Raw genomic sequence first — 23,740 nt, forward strand, 5'->3', positions numbered from 1 at the left:
GATAGATAGATAGATGATATATAGATAGATCGGGATTTTCATCCTATTCTCTTTCTCTCTCTCCCCCTCCCTCCCTCCATCTATCCTCAGAAGAAGATTATGGGTTTTTATTTTGTCATATTTATCATATTTAATTTTACAGAGGAAATTTTATCCTCTGTAAATTTTGTCTAATCCACAAATTAAAATGGATGCAGGGAGACATCTGAATTAGATGCTTGCTTTGTAATAGAAAAGCAGCTGCTGGAAAAGAATTGTCGAGGGTGATGAATGCAGTTGAGAGCATGAAGGAAAATTGTGCAAAGGGAGTTATTTACCCAGTTATTTTTTCCACTCTGATCACAGCCCCCAACCCTTCATGTACTGAAACATGTCCTTCCCCTAGGTTGGCAGAATACTGGATCACCTTCCTTGGCTTTTGGAATGATCTAAGCTTTTGAGCTGTTTGGTGTAGTGGTTAAAGCAGGGGTCTTCAAACTTGGCCCTTTTATGACTTGTGGACTTCAACTCCCCAAATTCCTCAGCCAGGCATGCCTGATTGAAGTCCACAAGTCATACAAGGGCCAAGTTTGAAGACCACTGGGTTAAAGGCACCAGGCTAGAACTAACAAGTCTATGAGTTCTAGTCTGCCAACCCTCCCCTAGGCAAGAAGCCATCTGGGTGATCTTAGGCTAGTCATTCTCTCTTACCCTTAGGAATGGCTTCTAAAAGCCAAGAAAACGTCAGGGACTTGTCCAGATAGTCGTCAGGAGTCAGAAGCTGACTTGAAGGCATCACCAAAACAAAACAAAAGTTTCTGAGCACCGCTGTATCTTCTCCTCTGGAATCAATCAGCTCTGCCTATCCTGCTATGTCAGGAATTCTTGTATTTCAATTTCTAGAATTCCCAGGTAACAAGCCCGAATCCATTGTGGTAACCAAAGTCAAAGTCATCTGGAGGACAAGAAGATTAGACAATTCTTGCATTGGAGACCGTTTTTACCAGATGGCACATTCCACTGGATGAGGAAAAAATAAATCCCATATATCAGGCATGCTGGCTGAGGAATTCTGGGAGTTGAAGTCCACAAGTCATAAAAGGGCCAAGTTTGAAGACCCCTGCCATATATCAATGTGCAAAGTAAACCTAAGTTCCTTAGAATCAACATACTGAGTATCTGGAATAACTTTTATAACTGTCCTTTCCTTTCCTCAGGGACAAACAGGAGAGTCCAGTACACCATTAGCAAAGGGGGCAGTGAAGCCCTTTTGCAGGCTTTGGTGAATGCAGCACAGACTTCAGTACCGGACTATGACATCTTGTTACCTCTCTTGCGCTTGCTGGTTAGAATTGGTTGTAAAGGTAATTATTGACGAGAGCTGTTCAATCCCAAGTGATTCAGAGTGGCTTTCATCAAGCCACAATAACATTAATCATCATCATCTAAATTACAAGCATATCCAACTGTGCCATCCAGCAGAGGTAGATCAATCCACATTGTCTATAAATGCTTTCTTGAAGAGCCATGTCTTCATGGATCAACAACGGTGAAGTACTCTGGCTGTCAGGGAGCCAATTGAGTCACTGGAGGGCAGTTATCTTTGAGAAGGCTTGATTCTTTCATTCCCTTGGAGAAAGGACATCTAACAAGCCTTCCCAGCTCTTACTGGATGGACAGTCTCCAATTGTAGCAGGTGGTCTCCAAATCATCTAGCCACATACAGTAGGAATTTAAAGCTGCCAAACCAATACTTTGAATTGCACCTGGAAGTAGCCTGGCTGTGAAAAGGCAGTTTGCCTGCAAAACCAATAGCCAGCACCTGGGCTACTAGTACCCTGTCTCTTTAAGACCTCTTCCTAGCCAGCCCAGAAGCTGGTGGCTATAAAACAAGGTTCTTCAAACTTGGCCCTTTTATGAGTTGTGGACTTCAACTCCCAGAATTTCTCAGCCAGGCACGCTGGCTGAGGAATTCTGGGAGTTGAAGTCCACAAGTCATAAATGGGCCAAGTTTGAAGAACCCTGTTATAAAAGCTGAGCAAAGAAGCAGTGGGGTGTGCTAGTGTTGGAATCCTGGTGTTGGTGTGGTAGGGAAGGGGGGTTGGCTTCCTTTGGGGAATTAAAAGAGCCTCAAGCAGCCTAAGGCAAATAGAAGAGTTACCTTTCTCCAGAAATAGTGGAGGAAGAGAAGTTATAGGAGAGTAGGGGAACAGTAGTATAGTCAACAGTGAGAAGTAGCCTTTGAACCCTCGTGGGTGTGCTGCCTAAAGACTGGGTGGGGTTGTGTTGGCTCTCTAAGGTTTTGGAGCCCACTCACTTGAGTATAAAAGACTCTGTGACACAGGCAATGCAACTCTTGCACTTAGGGCATCACAAGGATGAAACTAGATATACCCATAAATATGCCCACTACATGTTACACCACCTGAATTTTCTGGGTGGTCTTCAAAAACAGCCTCATGTATCGTGAGTTGTAATAGACCAGGGGTCCTCAAACTTGTCCACTTTAAGACTTGTGGATTTCAACTCCCAGAATTCACATTCTGGCTGGAGAATTCTGGGAGTTGAAGTCAACAAGTCTTAAAGTGGACAGGTTTGAGGACCCCTGTAATAGACCAAAATTGAGGTGACACGAGATGGGCTAGAATTGTTTCACCTGATTTATCTGCAAAGAGGTCCCTCTCTCCCCAGTCCCCAGATGTTGTTGAAAAAGGAATATCTGAAACAGGCTATATCTGAACCCCCCACATGTAGCCATTGAGCCTCTTTTTAATGGATTAGTACTCTACTGCTATAACACGAGCTATGCCTTTATGCCAGTGGTGGGATGCAGCCAGCTAGCACCACTTCGGCAGAACCGGTAGCTAATTTTTTGTTGCCCAGGCCCAGAATGGACTTCCGGAAGTGGCATCCATGCAGAGAACCGGTTGTTCACATGTTTGAATCCCACCACTGCTTTATGCCCAACATTGTGAAGAGATGTCAGCTACCCACTGTGTATGACATTCCCCAGATATAACGGCTAGTTTATTATTGGCAAAACAAAGCAGCAAAATCACTTACTGAGCCATTGAACGACACAGTCCTTATGCAGTAGATTACCTAGAAAGAGGCTCACCCACTGTGATGTTTTGAATGGAACTGCCTAATGTTGCATGAAAGAACGTAGTGTCAGCCAAACTAAAAGGATATACTCCTGAAATTCCCCCTTAACATCAGGGAAACAAGGCAATCTAGGAGACGACAAAGGGGAATACCCCAACCCACTGCTTTGGGATCTTGATTCAAGTTTTTTATTTTTATTTTTTAATCCCCATGTTGATTTCCTAAAACAAGTGCATTCATGCACCTTCGTGATCCTTAGCAGCCTTTTTCAGCCTCTCTCCGTGGTTTTATAAGCATAGTATCTCATAAGCGTCAAAGAGCCTTTTCTGTGATGGCCCCGTCCCTGTGGAACTTTCTTCCAGCAGAGATGAGAACTGCCTCTTTCAGCATTTGGGAAGGATATCAAAGCCTGGCTTTCCACGCTGGAGGTGGCTGATGGGATAGATCTCATTTCTGTCCCATCTGTCTCTTGGCTTTTGTAGGCAGTTTAGTGCAGTTTTTAATAATAATTTAATGTTGGCTCATTTTAACCTTTTAATTATTTTTCACCTGTTTTGATAATTTGTAAGCTGCCCAGAGTCACCTTTTAGGGGAGATGGACAGTACGGAATTTTTAATAAATTAAATAAATAAACAGTGTACAGGATTTGTTGAGGCTTCAGATCAAAACAGAAAGACATTGCAGTTCCCTTCCCACTGTTTGTTCCTGATTAGGAAAACTGCCCTCTGAACCTGATCAAACTCACCCCTGTTCAAAACTTAAGTTCCACCGAGTTCAGTGACGCTTATTCCTCAATATAACATGTACGGGGTTAAAATCTCAGGCTGACTTTCAAACTCGCTGACATGCTGGGTCCTTTAAAAGATGATGTGGCAAGAAGGTGGCTATCTTCAACGTGCATAATGTAACTTGGGTTTTTAGAAAACTGGAACAAAACCGCATGAGCTTGGATGCATTGGCAGGAAGCGTTTTGCTTGGAAATTCTAAACCGCACCAATTAGTGTCGCTGAAGTCAGTAGGGGAACCAAAGCACACAAAAACTCCAGGTGGAGCTGTAAAAGGATGAATAACCCCCATAACCAAGACAGCTATTATGTCTATCATCAATAGAAGGTCTCTTACTTAATATTTATTTTCCCCTTTTCTCTAGATAAGAAGTTTGGACTAAAAGCACAACGCCTGGAGGCAATTGATGTTACTCTCAGCTTGGCACGAAAAAATCTTAACCACCATGGGAATCTCACCCATTGTCTCTGGGCTCTGCAGATATACGCTTCCAACAGTGAGTACTGCATATGAGCGCTTCCATTCTGGTCACTGAACTTCAGAGTTTGGTGGAAAGCATATTTTGATCGTCAGAATTCAGTGGTCAGTTTTCATGGGGTACTGGGATTGTTTGGAATACTGAAAACCTATCACGGGCACTCCAACCAAATATTTGGTCAAGATCAAGTTCCAGAAGGTCCATCCAACAAAAGGTTGAAGTTGTCTCCATCATTCAAGCTAGATTATTTTTTTTAAAAAAATGGATATGGAACTTTGCGGACACTAGGAGTATCCTGGCAGGAACGTTGCTTCCTTCGCCTCTTTCTCCAGTGTGGTGTAGCTGCCAAAAAGCCATTGCAATCCTAGGCTACATGAATAGAGGGATAGAACCAAGATCATGTGAAGTGTTAGTACTGCTTTATAATGCCTCAGTAAGACCACACTTGGAATACTACATCCAGCTTTTGGTCACCACAATACAAAAAAGATGTTGAGACTCTAGAAAGAGTGCAGAAAAGAACAACAAAGATGATTAGGGGACTGGAGGTTAAACTGCAAACAGTTACAGGAACCTAGGTATGTCTAGTCTAGTGAAGACAAGTACTAGGGGTGACTTGAGGGACTGCCACAAAGAAGAGGGAGTCAACCTATTCTCCAGCGCACCTAAAGGCAGGACAAGAAGTAACAGATGGAAGCTTTTTACAGAGAGATCAACCTAGAACGAAGGGGAAAAAAATCCTGATGGTGAGAACAATCAGTGGAATGATTTGCCTTCAGAGGTTGTAGGTGCTTCAACACAGGAAGTTTTCAAGAAGAGATTGGACAGCCATTTGTCTGACAAGGTATAGACCAGGGGTAGGCAACCTTGGCTCTTTTTATGACTCGTGGACTTCAACTCCTGGAATTCCTGAGCCAGCATGGCTCAGCTTGGAAACCTCTCCCTTTCCCCTCAGCATGGCTGGCTCAGAAATTCTGGGAGTTGAAGTCCATGAGTCATCAAAGAGCCAAGGTGGCCTGCCCATGGTAAAGAGTCTCCTCCCTGAGCAGGTTGTTGGATTAGAAGACCTCCAGGATCCTCTCCAACTCTATTGTTCTGATGCATGATGTTTCTCTCTGCAGCCAATCAGGCTCAGCCCTGAATATTGCACTGCACGTCTGCTGGAGGACCTCTGGCAATTTGAAGTGCAGTCTGGTCTTTTCCAACTGCTCTCAATTATTTATTTATTTATTTATTTATTTATTTATTTATTTATTTATTTATTTATTTATTTATTTATTTATTTATTTTGGTTCACCTTCTCTGACCTCGTTGTCACTTCCCCTGTGGAGACTTCTAACTGTACCAGCAGCGGTTTGGCCCAATGTGACATGCTTAGCATTTTAGATCTTCCCCTTGAAGATTTAGTGCTACTGGCTGCTGGCCTTGTAAGTTCTGTGTGTGAGCATGCGAGACCTCAGTGGTCTTCTCTCACTCCAGGCCTTCCTGGGCAGGCAGCCAACTTGCCCTGTCATTCTCTTTGAGATAAGCAGTGTTTGAAAGGGTGCGTGTAACAGAGAAGACAGTTAAAAGGCATCTTGATTTAGCTGTGTTTATTCCCCGTGCCTTTCACATTCACTCTTTCCTTGTGGCTTGCCAGAGGAAGAGAAACTAGTATTTCAAAGGCAGGGGCAGAGTGATGAGCTAGTTACTCAGGACAGGCGGTGGCGGTTACTACAGATTTAATGTTGAATGGGGAAGATTCACAAGGAAAGTCTTGTGTGCCGCATGGATAGCAATCCTGTTATTCTGGAAATGTGCTAAGATCTTATTGTCCTCTCTACCAACGTTGAACAGACAGCTGTCATTCATGCTGTTATTATCATCGGTGCTTTTTGGTCATCCTCCCAGCTCCCCCTAAAAATAACATGTAGCCTATACTTACAGAAGGTGAACTGAGTGACAGTTAACATTGGCAAGAATCCAATGTTACCTTCCACCCCAGAAAGAGTTTTGAATTTCATTCCATTTTTAAACAGAAGGGAGATAACACATAAGAAGAATTGATTTACCATTGGGAAGAGACATCTGTACTGTATTAACAGAAATATAATTTCTAAAATGAAGTATAATTCCACATTTGCCGTCTTTGGTCAAACCTCACCTGGGCACCACAATTTAAGAAAGATTTAGATACATGGAAGAAAGTTCAAAGAAGGACAAAGAAAATGTGATCAGAAGACTAAACCCAAGTCCTATAATGAGATATTAAAAGGGTTGGGTATTTTGGTTGATTGATCATGTGTCATCAAGTTGTTGTTGACTCTTAACGAACCATAGATTTTCTCCGTGATGTTATATCCCTAACCTCTTCTTTCTGGTCTTCCAATAGTGCCACTGTAACTGAATCCATCCACCTTGCTGCTAATCATTATGGGGTTTAGGTGTAAGCTAAACAAGCTACAGTTTAGGGCCTTGCAATCCACAGGGGTCCATGAAATTTCAGAATATCAGTTTTCTGAAGTAGTAAACATCAGAAAAATAAGTTCATTATTAGTTATATTAATAAAAGTGATCCTGATAATTATTTATATTTGTCAGCATTTTGTATATATTAATGTGCCTTAAAATTATTTTAAAAAATAGGCATAAGTGTTGTTGCCAGGGTATCTGTATTATGATCTATGAGGTCGAGCCAGCCAAGTAATAAGGAATTAATCAATAAATGCATTTACTTGAAAACAATTTGTACTTTTCACTTTAAATATTTTACTATTAAATAATTAAAAGACGTGTATATGTTTTAGTTTTTTTGTGGAGATCCAAGGTCCTGTTTTAGTATGTACTTTCGGGTATAACTTTCTTACAAGAGACCTCCAGTTTACAGCTTCATCAAGTCTAAACCTTGTATGGCTGTTGATCTTCGTCTTCTTCTCTTTCCTTCCACCTTTCCCAGCATTAGAGACTTTACATATATTTAAGGTGCATTTAACTTTAAGAAAAGATGATTACAAAGGGCCTGTAAACATTTTTTTTAACTACCTGAAAGGATGTCACGCAGAAAGAAGTGTTCTCCTTTGCTCCAGAGAGCATGACACAGAATAATAGATTCAAGTTAGAGGAACATGCCTATTGAATGCTGGCGAGGGGAAACCTTGACAGCCAGAGCAATTCAAGAGTGGAACCAATTATCCAAAGAAGTGGTAGGTTCCCATTCATTGGATCTCTTCAAGTGGAAATTAGACAACTATCTGTCTAGAATGCTCTAATTTGATTCCTTCGTTGAGCAAGTGCTCCAGCCTAAATGGTCTCTTTCAGCTCTGAGACCCCCCCCCCATGATTCTGTCTGTTGAGCTGGATGTATTGCTCGGTGTTAAAATCTTTGACAGACTGTGAATTAGTTGACACTCTATCTGTCAGTGTTGCCCACCTGATTCTTCTACTGTTAGAACTAGTGTGACAATCATCACTATTTGTGCTGAGACCTTGGTCTTGGTACCGGATAATGCACTTTCGTATTGTTGACCAGGACTATCATGTTCAAGATTCTTCTATTGAAATGACTGAATTAAAGAGAAGAAATGAGGTGTAATACAGCTAGTCCTAAGTATAGTTGGCAAGGAACAACGTTGAAGCAACATTTGTTTTTTATCTACTTTCATGAAAATGGCTGTTTTCCAGCCTGTGTAACCAAACACTATAAAAGCATGCTGAATAAAATACCATCTTTATCTGCATAAACATGTGACTCAGAGAGAATTGAACTATGTCTCTTTGTTCATGTTGGGCCAGACCTAGATTTCCTGTTTGACAGTACTTCTGCCCTCTTTGAAAACTAAACTACAGTTTGAAAATTCATGGTTCGAGGAATGGAGCAATGGATAAGAGGAATAGGCACGTTAAGCTAAAAGAGATGTTTCTTACAGTACATTGATGGTAATAATAATGATGATGATGATGATGATGATGATGATGATGATGATGATGATGGAAGGTACCTTGGAGGTAATCTAGACCAATCCCCTGCTCAGACAGCAAACCCTATACCATTTCAGATAAATGGCTGTCCAGTCTCTTCTTAAAAACTTCCAGTGCTGGAGTATTCACAACTTCTGGAGGCAGGTTGTTCCACTGATTAATTGTTCTGTCAGGAAGTTTCTCCTTAGTTCTAGGTTGCTTCTCTCCTTGGTTAGTTTCCATCCATTGCTTTTTCTCCTGCCTTCAGGTGCTTTGGAAAATAGCTTGACTCCCTCTTCTTTGTGGGAACCCCTGAGATATTGGAGCACTGCTATCATGTCACCCCTCGTCCTTCTCTTCATTAGACTAGACATTCCCAATTCCATATATGTTTTAGCTTCCAGTCCCCTGATCATCTTTGTTGCTCTTCTCTGCACTCTTTCTAGAGTCTGGGACTTGTTACAGAAGATTTCAAAGAGAATAAAAAAGCAAGTGGGGAATTGCAGGCAGTCTCTTTCTATTGTGCCTCCAAAAACCATTTCCCAAATTCCATGTTCTGAGCCTATTTTTTCCTCTCTGCCATTCATTGCAGTTGCAGTCGGAACTATGTTGGGCATTAATGGAGCGATGGAATTGCTCTTCCAAGTTATCACACCATATACCAAGAAGCACACCATCACAACAAGGTAGGTTGAGAAACTCATAAAATACCACCTTGAGACATATCAGATTGAGAAGAAAGTGCCACGTTTGTCCATGATAAATTCATTTCTAGTCTCAAAAGGGATGCGGTGGCTCAGTGGGTTAGGACGCTGAGCTTGTCGATCAGAAGGTCGGCAGTTTGGCGGGTCGAATCCCGAGTGCCGCATAACAGAGTGAGCACCTGTTACTCGTCCCAGCTTCTGCCAACCTAGCAGTTCGAAAGCAAGTAAAAATGCAAGTAGAAAAATAGGGGCCACTACGGTGGGAAGGTAACACCGTTCCATGCACTTTTGGCGTCTAGTCATGCCGGCCACATGACCACGGAGATGTCCTCGGACAAGCGCTGGCTCTTCGGCTTTGAAACGGAGATGAGCACCGGCCCCTAGAGTTGGAAACGACTAGCATGCATGTGCGGGGGAACCTTTACCTTTACCTTTATTTCTAGTCTCAATCCAAACTCTAGGTGGTGTTGAAAGAAAAATCTTCACCAGGGTCCAGTCCAAGCCGGGAATAAACAACATGGAGACTGCTTTAGAAAGAAGGTTGTAGTTTATTAAAGAGAAGAGCCAGGCAGAAAGATGGCTCAGGAAAATACTGACCACATGGAGCAGAGTGGTGGGCTTTTATACCTTCTGGGGCTCTTGAGGCTGTTTCCTTTTCCTGTTTGAGGCTTTGTATTTCCTGTGTCATGTACTTTGACCTGAGTCTGAGTGTGCCCTGTTGGTATTGGTGGGTTAATCCTATTATGTCCTGTCTTAGTTTGGATGGGGTGTGTAGATTTTAAGGGTTTATAGCTTCCTAATTTCTTCAGTTTCTAGCTGGAAGCCTCCAGACTTTCTAAAAGGATGATTGAATTTGTATTTATAAAAGCTGGCTTCTGCCTAGGGGTTGGGCTGATATTTGGGGGCTGATTTCTGTCCTTTTTTTAAACAAAAAAAGCTTCTCCATTATTTCTTTGGGGAAATATACCTTGGTGGAGTAGTGGGCTAATGCCTCCTTAAGTAACACCAGCTGCCTGCAATTAGTGCAGGTTCGTGTCCCACCAGGCTCAAGGTTGACTCAGCCTTCCATCCTTCCGAGGTAGGTAAAATGAGGACCCAGATTGTTGGGGGCAATTAAGCTGACTTTGTAATAATGCTGCTTGGGGTGTGTGTGAAAGCCCTAATAAGCAGGCATATACATAGAATGAAGGCTACTGCTAAGCTTGTAAGCCGCCCTGAGTCTTCGGAGAAGGGCGGGATATAAATGGAATTAAAATAAAAATAAAAAATAAATAAATAAATATATTCTGCTTTTTTAATGTTTCCCAAAATATTTCTTTCTTTGGATTCTTCCCACAGTGGATACAAGAGAAAAGGAAGACTATCATGGCACTTGATGCTCTATTCTTTCTCTTGAATCCCGGACTTCATAATCTAAATACCATCATGTAGAGTTGATAGGAAGAGGGTTATATCTTGGTCTATGCTTATGAGTCTCCCAAATCTGCTTGGCCACTGTGAGTTACAAGTTGCTGGATAGATAGCCTCTTTGGATGTTTGTGCAGGATAATTTTCATAGGTGCTAAGGGTTGAATTTATGATTTTCTGCATGCAAAGTGTAAAATCTATCCCTTGGCTGCAAACTTTCCTTTGAGTGATATGATAAAAATACTGGATGTTTGGGGTAACTTGAACGTTAACTGTTGAAATGAATGTATTTTGTCTTGAGGATTTATCCTCTTTTTGCTTCTCCTTTTTGCTGGATGGAAAATAGATACGAAAAAAAATGCTCTACTTGATTTTAGCCTGTAAATTCAATTCTGTTTCTGCATTCATTTATGATTCTTTTTAAAAAAATCTCTTTATATAAATATATATTTAAATGCTATATGTAAATACTCTAAATAGCTATTTAAACATTTATTCTGTATCTCATTTTGGCATAATTACAGAACACTTGTAAAATTGGGATAGCTAAATTAGAAACTAAATTAGAGAAAGCATCAATATTGTGGGGGTATTTTTTAAGACAGGGAGGATGACAAACAAATTGGGGATGCTAGAATGTTTATTCAGTACAGTGCTGGAACAGAAGAGATGATCTCCCCAGCTTTAAGACAGAAAAGGGGTACATACCTAATGTTGATAATCAACAGAATAACAGAATGTCCAAAGTATTATGCTGGCTATATTTAATCGCAAATCAAATGAAAATCTTTATTAGGTCCATAGACCACCATATACTTCATATCTGAACTACAGGAGATGTAGTTGAAACCATTTTGGTTTTTTTTCTTCTGTTGAGTCAATTTTTAAGCAACAAAGTGGGTATTTCCAGCATTGAAGAGACTCTTGGTGAGGAGAGAGGTGAGATGGTGAGAGAAGAAAGTAAAAAGCTAAGCTGTGGAGACCTTTCCAATTGCCCCTTTTCCCCAAACGGGAAAAGGATAGAGAATGTAAAATGGACAAATCCAGCTCAACTAGCTACAATATCTCTGGCATGGAGGAAGATGTGGAGGTCCCAGATCCCAACTGCCACCCAGGAAATCCATCTCCCATCCGCAACTACTTGGAAAGCCTCAAGGACAGCGATTCCCAATCATGGCAACATTAAGAGATGTGGACTTCAGCTCCCGCAGCCATGCTGTTGAAGTTCACCTAGCTTAAATTTGTCAAGGTTGGGGATCCCTGCTCAAAAGACAGGTAGAAACTGCATTTCTTTTCCGGTGAATTCAGAGCCTCTTTCCCTTCCCTTTTTACCACCAGGACTTAAATCTGTCCTGGTTCTCTTACATGAAGCTAAAATTAGTTACGCAGCTGTCTGCTCCAGTCCTGTCCCTAGCCAGTTCTCAGAGTGAGATTTACTAGGCATGCACACATTTTAAAGGAGAGGCAGGTTGTTTAGACTGTCCCTTTCATGGTTCTGAAAAAGACACACCCGGAGAAGGCCCAGAAAGGAAGCATAGGTGATCAAGGACATAAATTGTTCCAGTGGCTCCGTTTTTCATAGCTTAGGAAAAGGCAAAGAAGATGGAATCATAGTTTGGCACGGCTTATGGCTTCCTAGGATCCTGAAATGCTGCATTTGCAATGCTGGTGATGATAAAAACTTTTTTTTTGCAAACGTCCTAGTTTTGGATGGTCACCAAGTGCCCCACTTTTTTTCTTTAACCTCCTCTGTTGCCTCTTCAGTCCTCTGTTTCATACCATACCGAATAGTAGTTTGTTTGACACACCATAGTGTTCTCTTGCACACAATGTTTTTTCAAGGTATAAATTATGCTTTACAAAACCATTAGGTCATACACTGCAGCATTTGATTGTCAGATTTATATCCCATCTTTCCTCTGAAGAGTAACATCCATGCATATCCACTTCACTGTATTTCCACAGCAGCAATTGTAAAAGGTGTTGTTGTTAGCTGCGGAGTCATGTCCAAGCCATCGCGACCCCATGGACAATGTTCCTCCAGGCCTTCCTGTCCTCTACCATCTTCTGGAGTCCATCTAGGCTCACGCCTACTGCTTCAGTGACTCCATCCAGCCACCTCATTCTCTGTCGTCCCCTTCTTCTCTTGCCCTCAATCTTTCCCAGCATTAGACTCTTCTCCAGTGAGTCCTTCCTTCTCATTAGGTGGCCAAAGTACTTGAGTTTCAGCTTCAGGATCTGGCCTTCTAAAGAGCAGTCAGGGTTGATCTCCTCTAGGACTGACCGGTTTGATCGCCTTGCAGTCCAAGGGACTCGCAGGATTCTTCTCCAGCACCAGAGTTCAAAGGCCTCGATTCTTTGACGCTCAGCCTTTTTTATGGTCCAACTTTCACTGCCATACATTGCAACTGGGAAGACCATAGCCTTGACTTAGCCTGAGCTTATAGTTCTGCTGTGAATTTCTTTGGGTAAGGATAAGAGGGCCTAGGGAGATTCTCAATCATCCAGGTCATGGTTGTCCCAAAGGTGCTTTTTCAAAAGGCAACTGGACTTTCTCCCAGAAGGCATTTCTCTTCTCATCCAAGAAGCTTCTTCGGTTCTGACTGAATGGTGGGGAATGGAATTGTGGAGAATGGAATTCAGTCAGAACCGAGAAAGTTTCTTGGAAGAGAAATGAAACGTCTTCAAGGAAAAACAGAGAAAGTCCAGTTACCTTTTGAAAAACCACCTTTGTGTAAGGATAGACTTGAAGCTGAACTTTTCCTATCCTACTTCAACACTAACTTTTATTCTGATACTAAGCCAATGGCCAAGCAAGCCATAACAAAACCCAGGAAGATAGATAGATAGATAGATAGATAGATAGATAGATAGATAGATAGATAGATAGATAGATAGATAGATAGATGGATGGATGGATGGATGGATGGATGGATGGATGGATGGATGGATGGATGGATGGATAGATAGATATTGTATGTATATAGATAGATAGATAGATAGATAGATAGATAGATAGATAGATGGATGGATGGATGGATGGATGGATGGATGGATGGATGGATGGATAGATAGATAGATAGATAGATAGATAGATAGATAGATAGATAGATAGATAGATAGATGGATGGATGGATGGATGGATGGATGGATGGATGGATGGATAGATAGATAGATAGATAGATAGATAGATAGATAGATAGATAGATAGATAGATAGATAGATAGATAGATAGATGGATGGATGGATAGATATTGTATGTATGTAGATAGATAGATAGATAGATAGATAGATAGATAGATAGATAGATAGATAGATAGATAGACAGATAGACAGACAGACAGACAGACAGACAGACAGACAGACAGACAGACAGACAGACAGACCAGTATACATCCTAGTCTTGTATTCCTAAAACACTTTTCCACGGTTACTCTTGACAAATGTATTAGGGATTAGTTCATGAGATTAATTCCATCTGAAGCTCACAGGAGCAAAACAGAATGAGAAGATATGGTAGGGTAGGAGAACAGGTGACTCATAATCACCCCTAAGCTTCAACAAGGCCTTTTTGTAGCTGTGAAGCCATGTTGGATCCCAAATAACAAAACCTTGTCATAACCTTTTCCATGATTGTGGTTATTAAAATAGCTGGAAAGATGCTATTACTCCCACCAAAAATTAGCAGAGCCTTGCTGAAGAGGCAGCTGCAGGAAGCAGTGCATCTGTTGGGCCCACTTAACATTTTTAGCAAATGAACAATTTGCTGGCCCCATTAGCAGATGGTAACAGGAAGCAACAACAACAACAAAAAATGAAACAAAACTGTAAACAAGACAGCACAGAATTAGATGCATAATGTTGCTTCTGCACCCACGAAAATGTGGAATGTTGCTAATGGCAGGAATAGTGATTGCTCTTATGAACTTTCCCAGTTTACCCATGCCTGGTCTGTTCCAACATGTAACAAAAGCGTGGCTCTTTGGCAAAGCATGACCTGACTTGTTATAGAATCACAGAACGTAACAGTTGATAGGTGTCTTGAAAATAATTCACTCTAACCCAGGGGTAGGCAACCTTGGCTCTTTTATGACTCGTGGACTTCAACTCCCAGAATTCCTGAGCCAGCCATGCTGAGGGGAAAGGGAGAGGTTTCCAAGCTGAGCCATACTGGCTCAGGAATTCTGGGAGTTGAAGTCCAGGAGTCATGAGGAGGCCAAAGTTTCCCCATGCTGGCTCAGGAATTCTGGGAGTTGAAGTCCAGGAGTCATAAAAGAGCCAAGGTTGCCTACCCCTGCTTTAACCATTTGTCAGGGCAGGGATCCATTGCCCTGGTGTCCCCAATGTTCATTATAAGAAAATATCCAGACATCTCGCTAAAATCTGCTCTCTCATGATTTAAACTCATTGCTTTTTGACCTGTCTTCTGCAACAAGTCTGCTTTGTTTTCCACCTGACAACACTTGGTATATTTGGAGACACTTCTCCTATCTTTTCCAGGTTAAACATACCCAATGCCTCCGATCATTTCTCAAGTTTTTTTTTCCTTCCAGGCTCCTTGTCACCTTGACTGATCTCCTCTGGGTGCATTTCAGTTTGTTAATGTCCTTCCAAAAATGTGGTGCCTGGAATTTGGATTGGATTGGATTTTGTATCCAGTGGTTATCCACATTAGTTTTTAAGCCTTGGCATTACAGTATGTGTGACTACTGATTCTTCTGTTTTTATTTTTCTTTTCCTTTACAAATTCCCCCCCCCCTTCCCCATTAGATGAGAATGTGCGATTTTTTCATAAGGGACAAATACATTTCAGAGCAAATGAAAACTGTGTTGCAATCAGCCCAACAATTGTAATCAAAAGGAATGCTGTAACTCAGTAAATACAAAAGAACAGCAGTTATATGTAATGAACGGTTTCAGAAAGCAAAAGCATCAAAGAAAAGGTTTTTAAATGCTCTTTCTCTGTGTATGAACATTCCCAAGGAGCAGCTAAACAAAAGTTGCTTATAAAATAAAATTCAGCCATTAAGTTTATGCTTCAAACTTTCTTCCAAGAGAAAGTTACTCACTGTAGCAACAGATTTTAACACTCTCTAGTAATGCAATCCTATCTGCTTTCAGTTCATGTAATACCTTTGTTAGAATTCAAGATATTCCCATTACTTATCTCTGCTCATAAGATTGTTTTTTCATATTATAATTTACATTAATGAACACATCCTTTCCCCACCCATCTTCCTCTTTTTTCACCGTTGGAGAAGTCTAGAATAGGTTTTCCAGGGCTTTTAGAAACTTAATTTTCTATCAACTGCTGGCTTAATTCTAAAAAACAAAACCACCTCCTAACTCCTGTTTTCCATTAAAGGCCCTGAGCCAACATTTGCTAGCTGCATTCACTTCTGCTATTGCATTTCATATTTATCACAATGATAAAGTTAATGCACAGGTAGATTTATGTAATGAATATGCAGGTTCATCAACATAAGATAAAAATCTTGGAGTCAGTTCTTTATTTCCTTCTTAGAGCTTGTTCTTTTAGCTTCGTGAGTTCCTTCCAGAAAGTTTAATTAATTAAATGCGTCTTGACTGTTTTTTTGTTTTGATGATGCCATCCTTCTTTTTTGGAACAGCGTCCTCCTCTATTTCCAAATCTTCCTGTTCATAGGTTTGTGAAGACCTGCTTTTTCAGGAACAAATAAAGTTCATACTTTTGCCTCCGATTGAATTATAATTGTTATTAGTGGTTTTTGGTTTTTAACCTTGTTTCACTGAAACTTGGTAAATTGCTTGGAGTTTCTGGAAGCACCAATAAAGGAGAATATTTAGCCCGGAGTTGAAATGAGGGGTTCTTGGTGCTCTCTGAGCTTGATTGTTTTCTTGCAGATGTTTCATGACCCAAACTAATAGCAGTAGCAACATCAGTGCTATTGGTGATGCTGTTGAGGTTGATGACTAGTTCATGATGTTACCTAGTTTGGCTCATGAAACATCTGCAAGAAAACAACCAAGCTCAGAGTGTGCCAAGGACCTCTATTTTCTGTAATTTTAGGTAAGAAAATAAAAGAGCAAAAATCCAATTCACATGGCAGGCAAACGTGTGTATCATCAATGCATGTTGAAGCAAGGCCTTGTTTGTCTTGGCAGTAGACAAGTGCCTCTACCAGGGATATCAAACTGGCCAGATGTATCACACAGAGGCCACGCCCACCCTGGCTTCGCATAGGCAAAAAACATCGTGATACGTCATGTGACGCAATCGAGTTTGACACCCATGCTCTACCTTGTGCCATTGCACTAATGACACCACGATGTACGTAGTATGTATGGTTTGCATGATGTCATGATATATGTGATGTAATAGTGACTTCATGGAGTTCAGCATTCTCTATATCCAAGAGATGGCGCTGTCTGCTATTTTTTAATCTTTATTTTATTAAGTTTTTATGCCACCCATTCTCCCCCTCCATAAGGTGGCTCTTCCTTCTTTTTGGATCAATATGGAACCCAGGGAAATTTCGGGGAAGTGAAGGTGGTCTGATTAGAAACCAGAGCCTCCCCTGAAGTGGTCTAGTCTCAAAGGATGTACGTGGGGGGGCAAATGTTAAGATCACAATGATTCAATTGTCTCAGCAGTTATGATAGAACATTTATGTGTGCGTGTGTTTTCAAACCATAGTTCCTTGATGGAAGAATATTAACGATCCGTTATTCGAAAATCGAAGGTGCATTTTGCACCTGATGGAATAACTTGCTTTAACTGGGTTCAAGATACTCATGCAATATTGATAGGTTAGCAGCAGCCAGTTCAATAAACAATGCCTATGCATGCATATGCATGGACGCAGTGGCTCAGTGAGTTAGGATGCTGAGCTTGTCGATCAGAAGGTCGGCAGTTTGGCGGGTCGAATCCCGAGTGCTGCATAACAGAGTGAGCGCCTGTTACTCGTCCCAGCTTCTGCCAACCTAGCGAAAGCACGTAAAAATGCAAGTAGAAAAATAGGGACCACTACGGTGGGAAGGTAACAGCATTCTGTGCGCCTTTGGCATCTAGTCATGACCACGGAGACGTCCTCGGAAAAAGCGCTGGCTCTTCGGCTTTGAAATGGAGATGAGCACCGGTCCCTAGAGTCGGAAATGACTAGCATGCATGTGCAGGGGAACCTTGACCTTTACCTTTTATGCATGACCTTGGCATCTAAAGCCTTCTAAGGAAATGTCTGCTTATGTCCCGTTATTTTTAAGAAGTGGATATTTGGGAAAGACCAGGGGGAAACAGGGTTATTGTACAAAACTCATGATTTTCTTGGCTCCCGAGCCATAAGGTCTCAGACAGGGTAGCTATAGGAAAAATGATTGATACATCCTAGTTACACTTAACCAAGCAAGCTAATCCTTCTTTGCCCTCTTTTCTTGCTTTTCTGCTGGATTGCTGCAGAAAGATTAGCTAGCAAAGCACATTATAACTCCAGAGAAGTGGATGTGCAGAGAATGGGACATGCACCATTGCGACTAGGAAGTGACATGCCAGATGACAGTGTGGCTAGCAAATGACAGGACTCTTAGCTCATCAGGTGCCACCAAAGAAGAGACTCAGCAGTGCTAGAGAAAGTGTTCTGGTGGCAAGCGGTTTTGATGCCAAACTTAATTTAGAAGTGCTCATTTCAAACTTTGGGATGCAACATCATGTACCTTGGTTTAAAGCTCACTTAACGGTGAGAAAGGAGTAACCAAATGTTGCTTTGAAATGAATAACTCCAACATTTCGGGCTATTTAGCTTTAAAAGAAAGCCATTAAGAAGGGGCAGAAGCGGGCGGAGCTACATAAAATGAAGAGTGGTCTGAAAAAAAAATTGTCTATTGTTCCTATGCAGTTATTACAGCATGCCATCCTTTTATGTTAAATGGCAACCACGGACTGATAGAAGAATGCTTATTCAAAACATGAAAGTCACAGCTAACACAGACAGTGACAGCAGCCACAGGCAACTGTAAAAGGGGACTGAATATGGAGGATGAGTTCATCAATGGCTAACAGTCTTCATCACTGCATTGGTATGCTACTTCCGAAAGGGCAGCATTGTTTAAATGTTATCTGTGACAGGCATTAGAAGAAGGCAAACATTCTCCGAGCTGTATGGGTAAGATTCTTGAATGTATTTGATTGACTAGCGATAACACAGAATGTCAACTCAGGGGAGCTGTTGGCTTGATCCAGTGGGTTGTTACATTTTGCTCACAGAAGGATGTTGACTTGCACGCATGTAGTTCTAATTCTAGATAAAGTTAAGGACTTTACTGTACAAGATGGGCAAGATGGAAGCCTTGCTGCCTTCTGTGGTGCTTAAACTAGAAGAGAATTGCTCTACTAATATCCCATAAAGTACAATGGAAATCTATTGTTGGTTGGATGGTATACAATACATGTATTTTTGGAAAACGAATCAGAACGGAAGACTGATATTTTCAAGCCAATGACTTGGAAAGAAATGTTATGAAATGAAATAAGAACCACTTCTGATTAACCATATGATTTGGGTATGACTCAACAATTATTATTTTAAAAAAAATAGCTGGAGACTAATGGGAATCCAATAATAATCTCTTTCTTCCTCTCTTGTTCCTTTCATTGCAGTGTTAACAGTCTAGCAAACATGAACAACTTACATGTCTTCATTGATAAATACTGTATATCTCTTCTGGTAGACATGTGGTCTCAAAAGACTAGTTTGAGGCAGTTCTGTCTTTATTTTTTCAAAGACGGCAGGGAAAGATAACGGAGGCAGTTATGTCAGATGGGAAGACAGTGATCAATAGCCAGTCCAGTTTGTCCCCTGGTTCTGACTCCTTTGCTATAGCTAATCCAAGAGCTTCACATATATGCTGTTAAATGGTGCAGGGATTTTTGTTGGAGAAAATTATTTATTTATTTATTTATTTTAATCCCATTTATATCCAGCCCTTCTCTGAAGACTCAGGGCGGCTTACAATTTAAGCACAAACCAATGTGCTTAGCAATAGCCTTCATTCTATGTATATGCCTGCTTATTAGGGCCTTTGTCCCCCCCCCCCCAAGCGGCATTATTACAAAGTCAGCTTATTGCCCCCAACAATCTGGGTCCTCATTAGTGTTTTTCTTCATTGTTCCCTTGACTACAAGACAGGCATAAGCCTACTGTAGAATTATCAAGGTTAAGTTACAAGAAGGGAGATTTTAGTTGAATGTTTGGAGAAATTTCTGGATTACCAATTCAGCTCCATAATAGAACAGATTGTTTCGAATGTGTAATTGTTTCTGCTGGAGATTCTCAAGTAGTCAATGAGTTGTTTTCACAACACCGAAGCAGACAATTGTAAGAGATGTGTGTGACTTACAGTAAACACTGCCAAGGCAAAATAGAATCTGGAATTCAAAATATAACACAGTCACGTCAAAACGCACACCTCGTCTCTGTTACATATATCACAAAGTAATTCTTTACTTCAGTCAAGTTGACTTTGGCTCCAGATGACTCCAAGTGATATTTTAGCAACAATGCAGAAGTCATTGTGTCCTTCTGAGATGCTTGTTGATTTCTCAAATCTAATCAATTATCTTTTTGATGATCTGCCATTTAAATTCTGACTAGGTATTACTTGGCTCAGTCTTTGTAGACTTCTGCTCATGTCAAATTCCAAATTGTCATCTCAAGGTCTGCAGTATTTCGTCTTCCTATTGGAAGAAAGGAGCTGATTTTTGAGGACTGACATCACATATTTAGCTGCCAAGAAAATAGTATTGGCAACTCACACTTTTTCTTCATTGCTCAGTTCCTAGTGCATGCATCTTATCTGTCTTTGCCCCATTAAATCAAGGTCATTTTGAAAATCAGCTCCTTTGATTGTTGGGATTTCAACTATTTACTAAGCCAGCTGGCATGTAAGTAACAAGATACATGTTGCTATTTATTTCACTTAGTGCCAACTCTTGATTTAGTCAGATGAAAGTTCATCAAATCCCCCAGCTGATCTTGTTTGGGAAGAATGCCAAATGATTCTTCATCAGAAATGAGACTTCTCTGTCTAGGACCTAAACTTTTCTGCTACTTTTAACAACATGTGCTATATAATCATTAATGAATAAAAACCACTGATGCAATCCTTCAAAGAACTGTCAATCTAGTTAGAAGGCCTTCTCAAATTTAATAAGGGGAGTGAGTGACAAGAGTTTCTGGTCCTAGGGCTGCTTAACAGGATTGCGCATTGCTTTGAATTTGATGGAATAAAGGTGATTCAGGGTACATAATGCATGCGCATACCACCTGTCTGAAACTCTTTAAGCCAATTATAGTTTTCCCCGGGTTCACACTGGTGCTGCATGATCCTGGGAGAAGAAGACCCAGCTGCTTTAATAAGCTACAGACAAGTGCAATGTGCTTGACCTGATGTGCTTTTTTTGCTTTCAAATCCCACATACTGAACAGCACCTATACTTCCTTGATAATTTATGATGAGCATAGGTTACTGTCACTTGTGCTTAGTCTCAAAGGATTTCAGCAGTTCTTGTTCTTTCATGAATCAAAGCAACAGAGGCTATCCCAGACAGGGCTGACAAAAGCCCCCATGTCACTATTCATCTTTGCTGAATACATTAGTAAGTGTAACAGGGATAGAAAGGAATTTGTAGCAGGAGGGAAAACCTGAAGTAGGGAAATGAATTTTGGAAGTGCCACAGGATCTATCTCCTTGTATTTTCAAACTAGGATGTAAATGAAATCACAGCAGGCGACAGGGCCAAGCTGACCTTGGTTGATTTCAAGAATGCTAACAGAAATCAGAGTTCATTTGCCCTTGGACACCAGACTATCAAGAAATCCCAAAGCCTGGTGGTTTGATTAGAAAATTGAAAAAAAAGATTTGGGCAAAAGACAAGAGCAAATTATTTCTATATTAATACCAAAGAGCAGAACATCTAGATGTCTTTACGTTTACCTTTCCAACAATGCTTCTGGAGGATTTTAAGAAGAGACTGGACAGCCATTTGCCTGGAATGGTATAGAGTCTCCTGCTTGAGCAGGGGGGATGGACTAGAAGACCTCCAAGGTCCCTTCCAACTCTGATATTCTGGATCCCACAAACTTTCAGAAACATTCATGACAGGGTAAAAGTTGCAAACAGTTGCAAACCACTGCTTGTTTTTTTGAAATGGGTTCACAAGCCCCCTGTAAAAGTATGTTAGCTTGGTGAAAAGCATCCTGGGTTACTAAATATCTCTTCCACTTGTTTTTTAGAAACTGGTGACCTTTGAGTGGACGTGTCTTCTTTTAGCATGCTTTTAAATTCCAGATGTGCCTCTGGGTTTCAAACACTAGGGGACTCATTCCTCATGCATGCAAAAAACTCAAGTGTGACTCTTCAGATGAATAGAATGGCTGAAGTCAGGAGAAGGGAAGAAGCAGGCAAAAAAATAAATACAACATGTTGGGAAATAGGTGTAAGAGAGAAAAAGAACAAGTATGTGCTAACAGTTTTGAGGGCAACACGGCTGGCTCAAAGCTGTGAAATGTTGCTACCAGGGAACTCCACCCGGTATTTGAATGCAATTCTGCTTTCTAAGTGTTCAACTGTGCTTGGTTTGAATGTTTCTTTGTTCCATGCTAGCCTACATTTTGCACCTGAGAGGAATTCATTTTGCTGACACACTATTTTTTTTTTTTTGCAGCAGACAGTATTGCTAGTCTGTTTTGAGAAATATTGTGTGGAAGCCACTTGATATGTTTAAACTGCTTTGGAGATAAAATGGGAGGCAAGCAAACATTAATTCCGGCTTGCTGGTGGTTATTCCTGCCTGCCTGCCTGCCTCATTTATAAAGATTCTGAGCCGTTTTCAAATAAAAGCATAAAAAGTCAATAACATAAACAACAACACGGCCCTAATGGGTCACACTTTGAGCATCCTTAAATAATGCAATGAAGAACTATGTTTTTACAGCTCTTTGAAAATACAATATGAGGGAGGGGATGATCCAAAAAACTGGTGGCAAGTGGTTTTTGGAGAGGGGAGGCACCACTGATAAAGCTTGGGCATGGGCCTCTTGTAGATATTCCCTCAGATTTAGGAACCTCAGCACAATGTTTTTATCCTGCCTTTATTGTTCTTTTATTAGCAACCCAAGGTGGTGAACATATCTAAGGCTCCTTCCTCCTCTGTTTTCTTCATAACAACTCTGTGAGGTCATCCAACTGGCTTTCATGCCTAAGGTGGGATTAGAATTCCCTTTCCCCTAGTGAATGGCCTCAAAGTCACCCAGCTGGCTTTCATGCATAAGACAGAACTAGAACTCCCAGTCTCCCGAGGATTGCCTCAAAGTCACCCAGCTGGCTTTCATGCATAAGAGAGAACTAGAACTCCCAGTCTCCTGAGGATAGCCTCCAAGACACCCAGCTGGCTTTCATGCATAAGAGAGAACTAGAACTCCCGGTCTCCTGAGGATAGCCTCCAAGACACCCAGCTGGCTTTCATGCATAAGAGAGAACTAGAACTCCCGGTCTCCTGAGGATAGCCTCCAAGACACCCAGCTGGTCTTCATGCATAAGGTGAGACTAAAAGTCAGTTTTCTGGTTTCTAGGCCTGCATCTTAACCACTACACCAAACTGGCATTTTTCTCCTCAAGATCTCACCAAGTACACAGATTTAACAGTCTGAAAGACATCCAGTCCCTGCACCATGCAAATCTTTCACTGTGCTATATTTTACTTGGCAACTAACAGCATTGGAAAGGATTGTGAATGTATTGTGCACGGATCCCAGTGAAAACCAAGTTGTAAAATTTAAACACATTTGCCTAGTTGCTGGCAGCTTTGCAAGTCCCCGTTCCAATGCTGCAGTCAGGGTTTAGAGCAGAACATTCTGCTTTTGAAACAAAATTGCAAAGGATCTGCTTTCTTGAAAAGCGTGATTGCATACAGAGACAAGTCTGCCAACATCTACTGCTTTCTCACTTTAAACGTTCCCATTTTGCTGATGCCAGAGGTTTGGTATGCCCTCTTTTTAAAGAGGAGGAAGCCTGCAGTTTCTGAGCTGCTTCTGAAAGAGCGGGCAATTAGTTCCCAAAACTGAACGAAGCAAGATGATGCTAAGCGACTTAAATTCCAACAAAAATTAAATTAAATTACATTCACACATTTCATGATGATTTACAATATGCTGGATTTTAGTGGGTTTTTTTCCCCTTCTATTATGTTCCAAATTAAAGTTTGCTGCCAAGGGACGGTTTCAGATTTATAGGTTGTGCAGCTTATTTTATGTGTCTGGTGGGACTGATACAAGATTAATCTCTTTGCTAATATAATTAGGCTAGCCCCAC

General features: G+C 41.1%; 1 protein-coding gene across 1 annotated transcript in view; it reads left to right on the forward strand.

Annotated features, from left to right (window-relative positions):
- Positions 1 to 23,740, forward strand: part of AGBL1 (AGBL carboxypeptidase 1) — a gene marked incomplete at both ends in the record, with an annotated part of 348,471 nt that overhangs the window by 18,716 nt on the left and 306,015 nt on the right. Inside the window, 3 exons of the mRNA XM_083371322.1 lie at positions 1,197 to 1,343; positions 4,236 to 4,367; positions 8,878 to 8,971. Of these exons, the coding sequence (XP_083227448.1) occupies positions 1,197 to 1,343; positions 4,236 to 4,367; positions 8,878 to 8,971 (373 nt within the window). The remainder of the gene's footprint in view (positions 1 to 1,196; positions 1,344 to 4,235; positions 4,368 to 8,877; positions 8,972 to 23,740) is intronic.

This window comes from Vipera ursinii (genome assembly GCF_947247035.1).
Source record: "Vipera ursinii genome assembly, chromosome: 11".
NCBI classification, from domain to species: Eukaryota; Metazoa; Chordata; class Lepidosauria; order Squamata; family Viperidae; genus Vipera; species Vipera ursinii.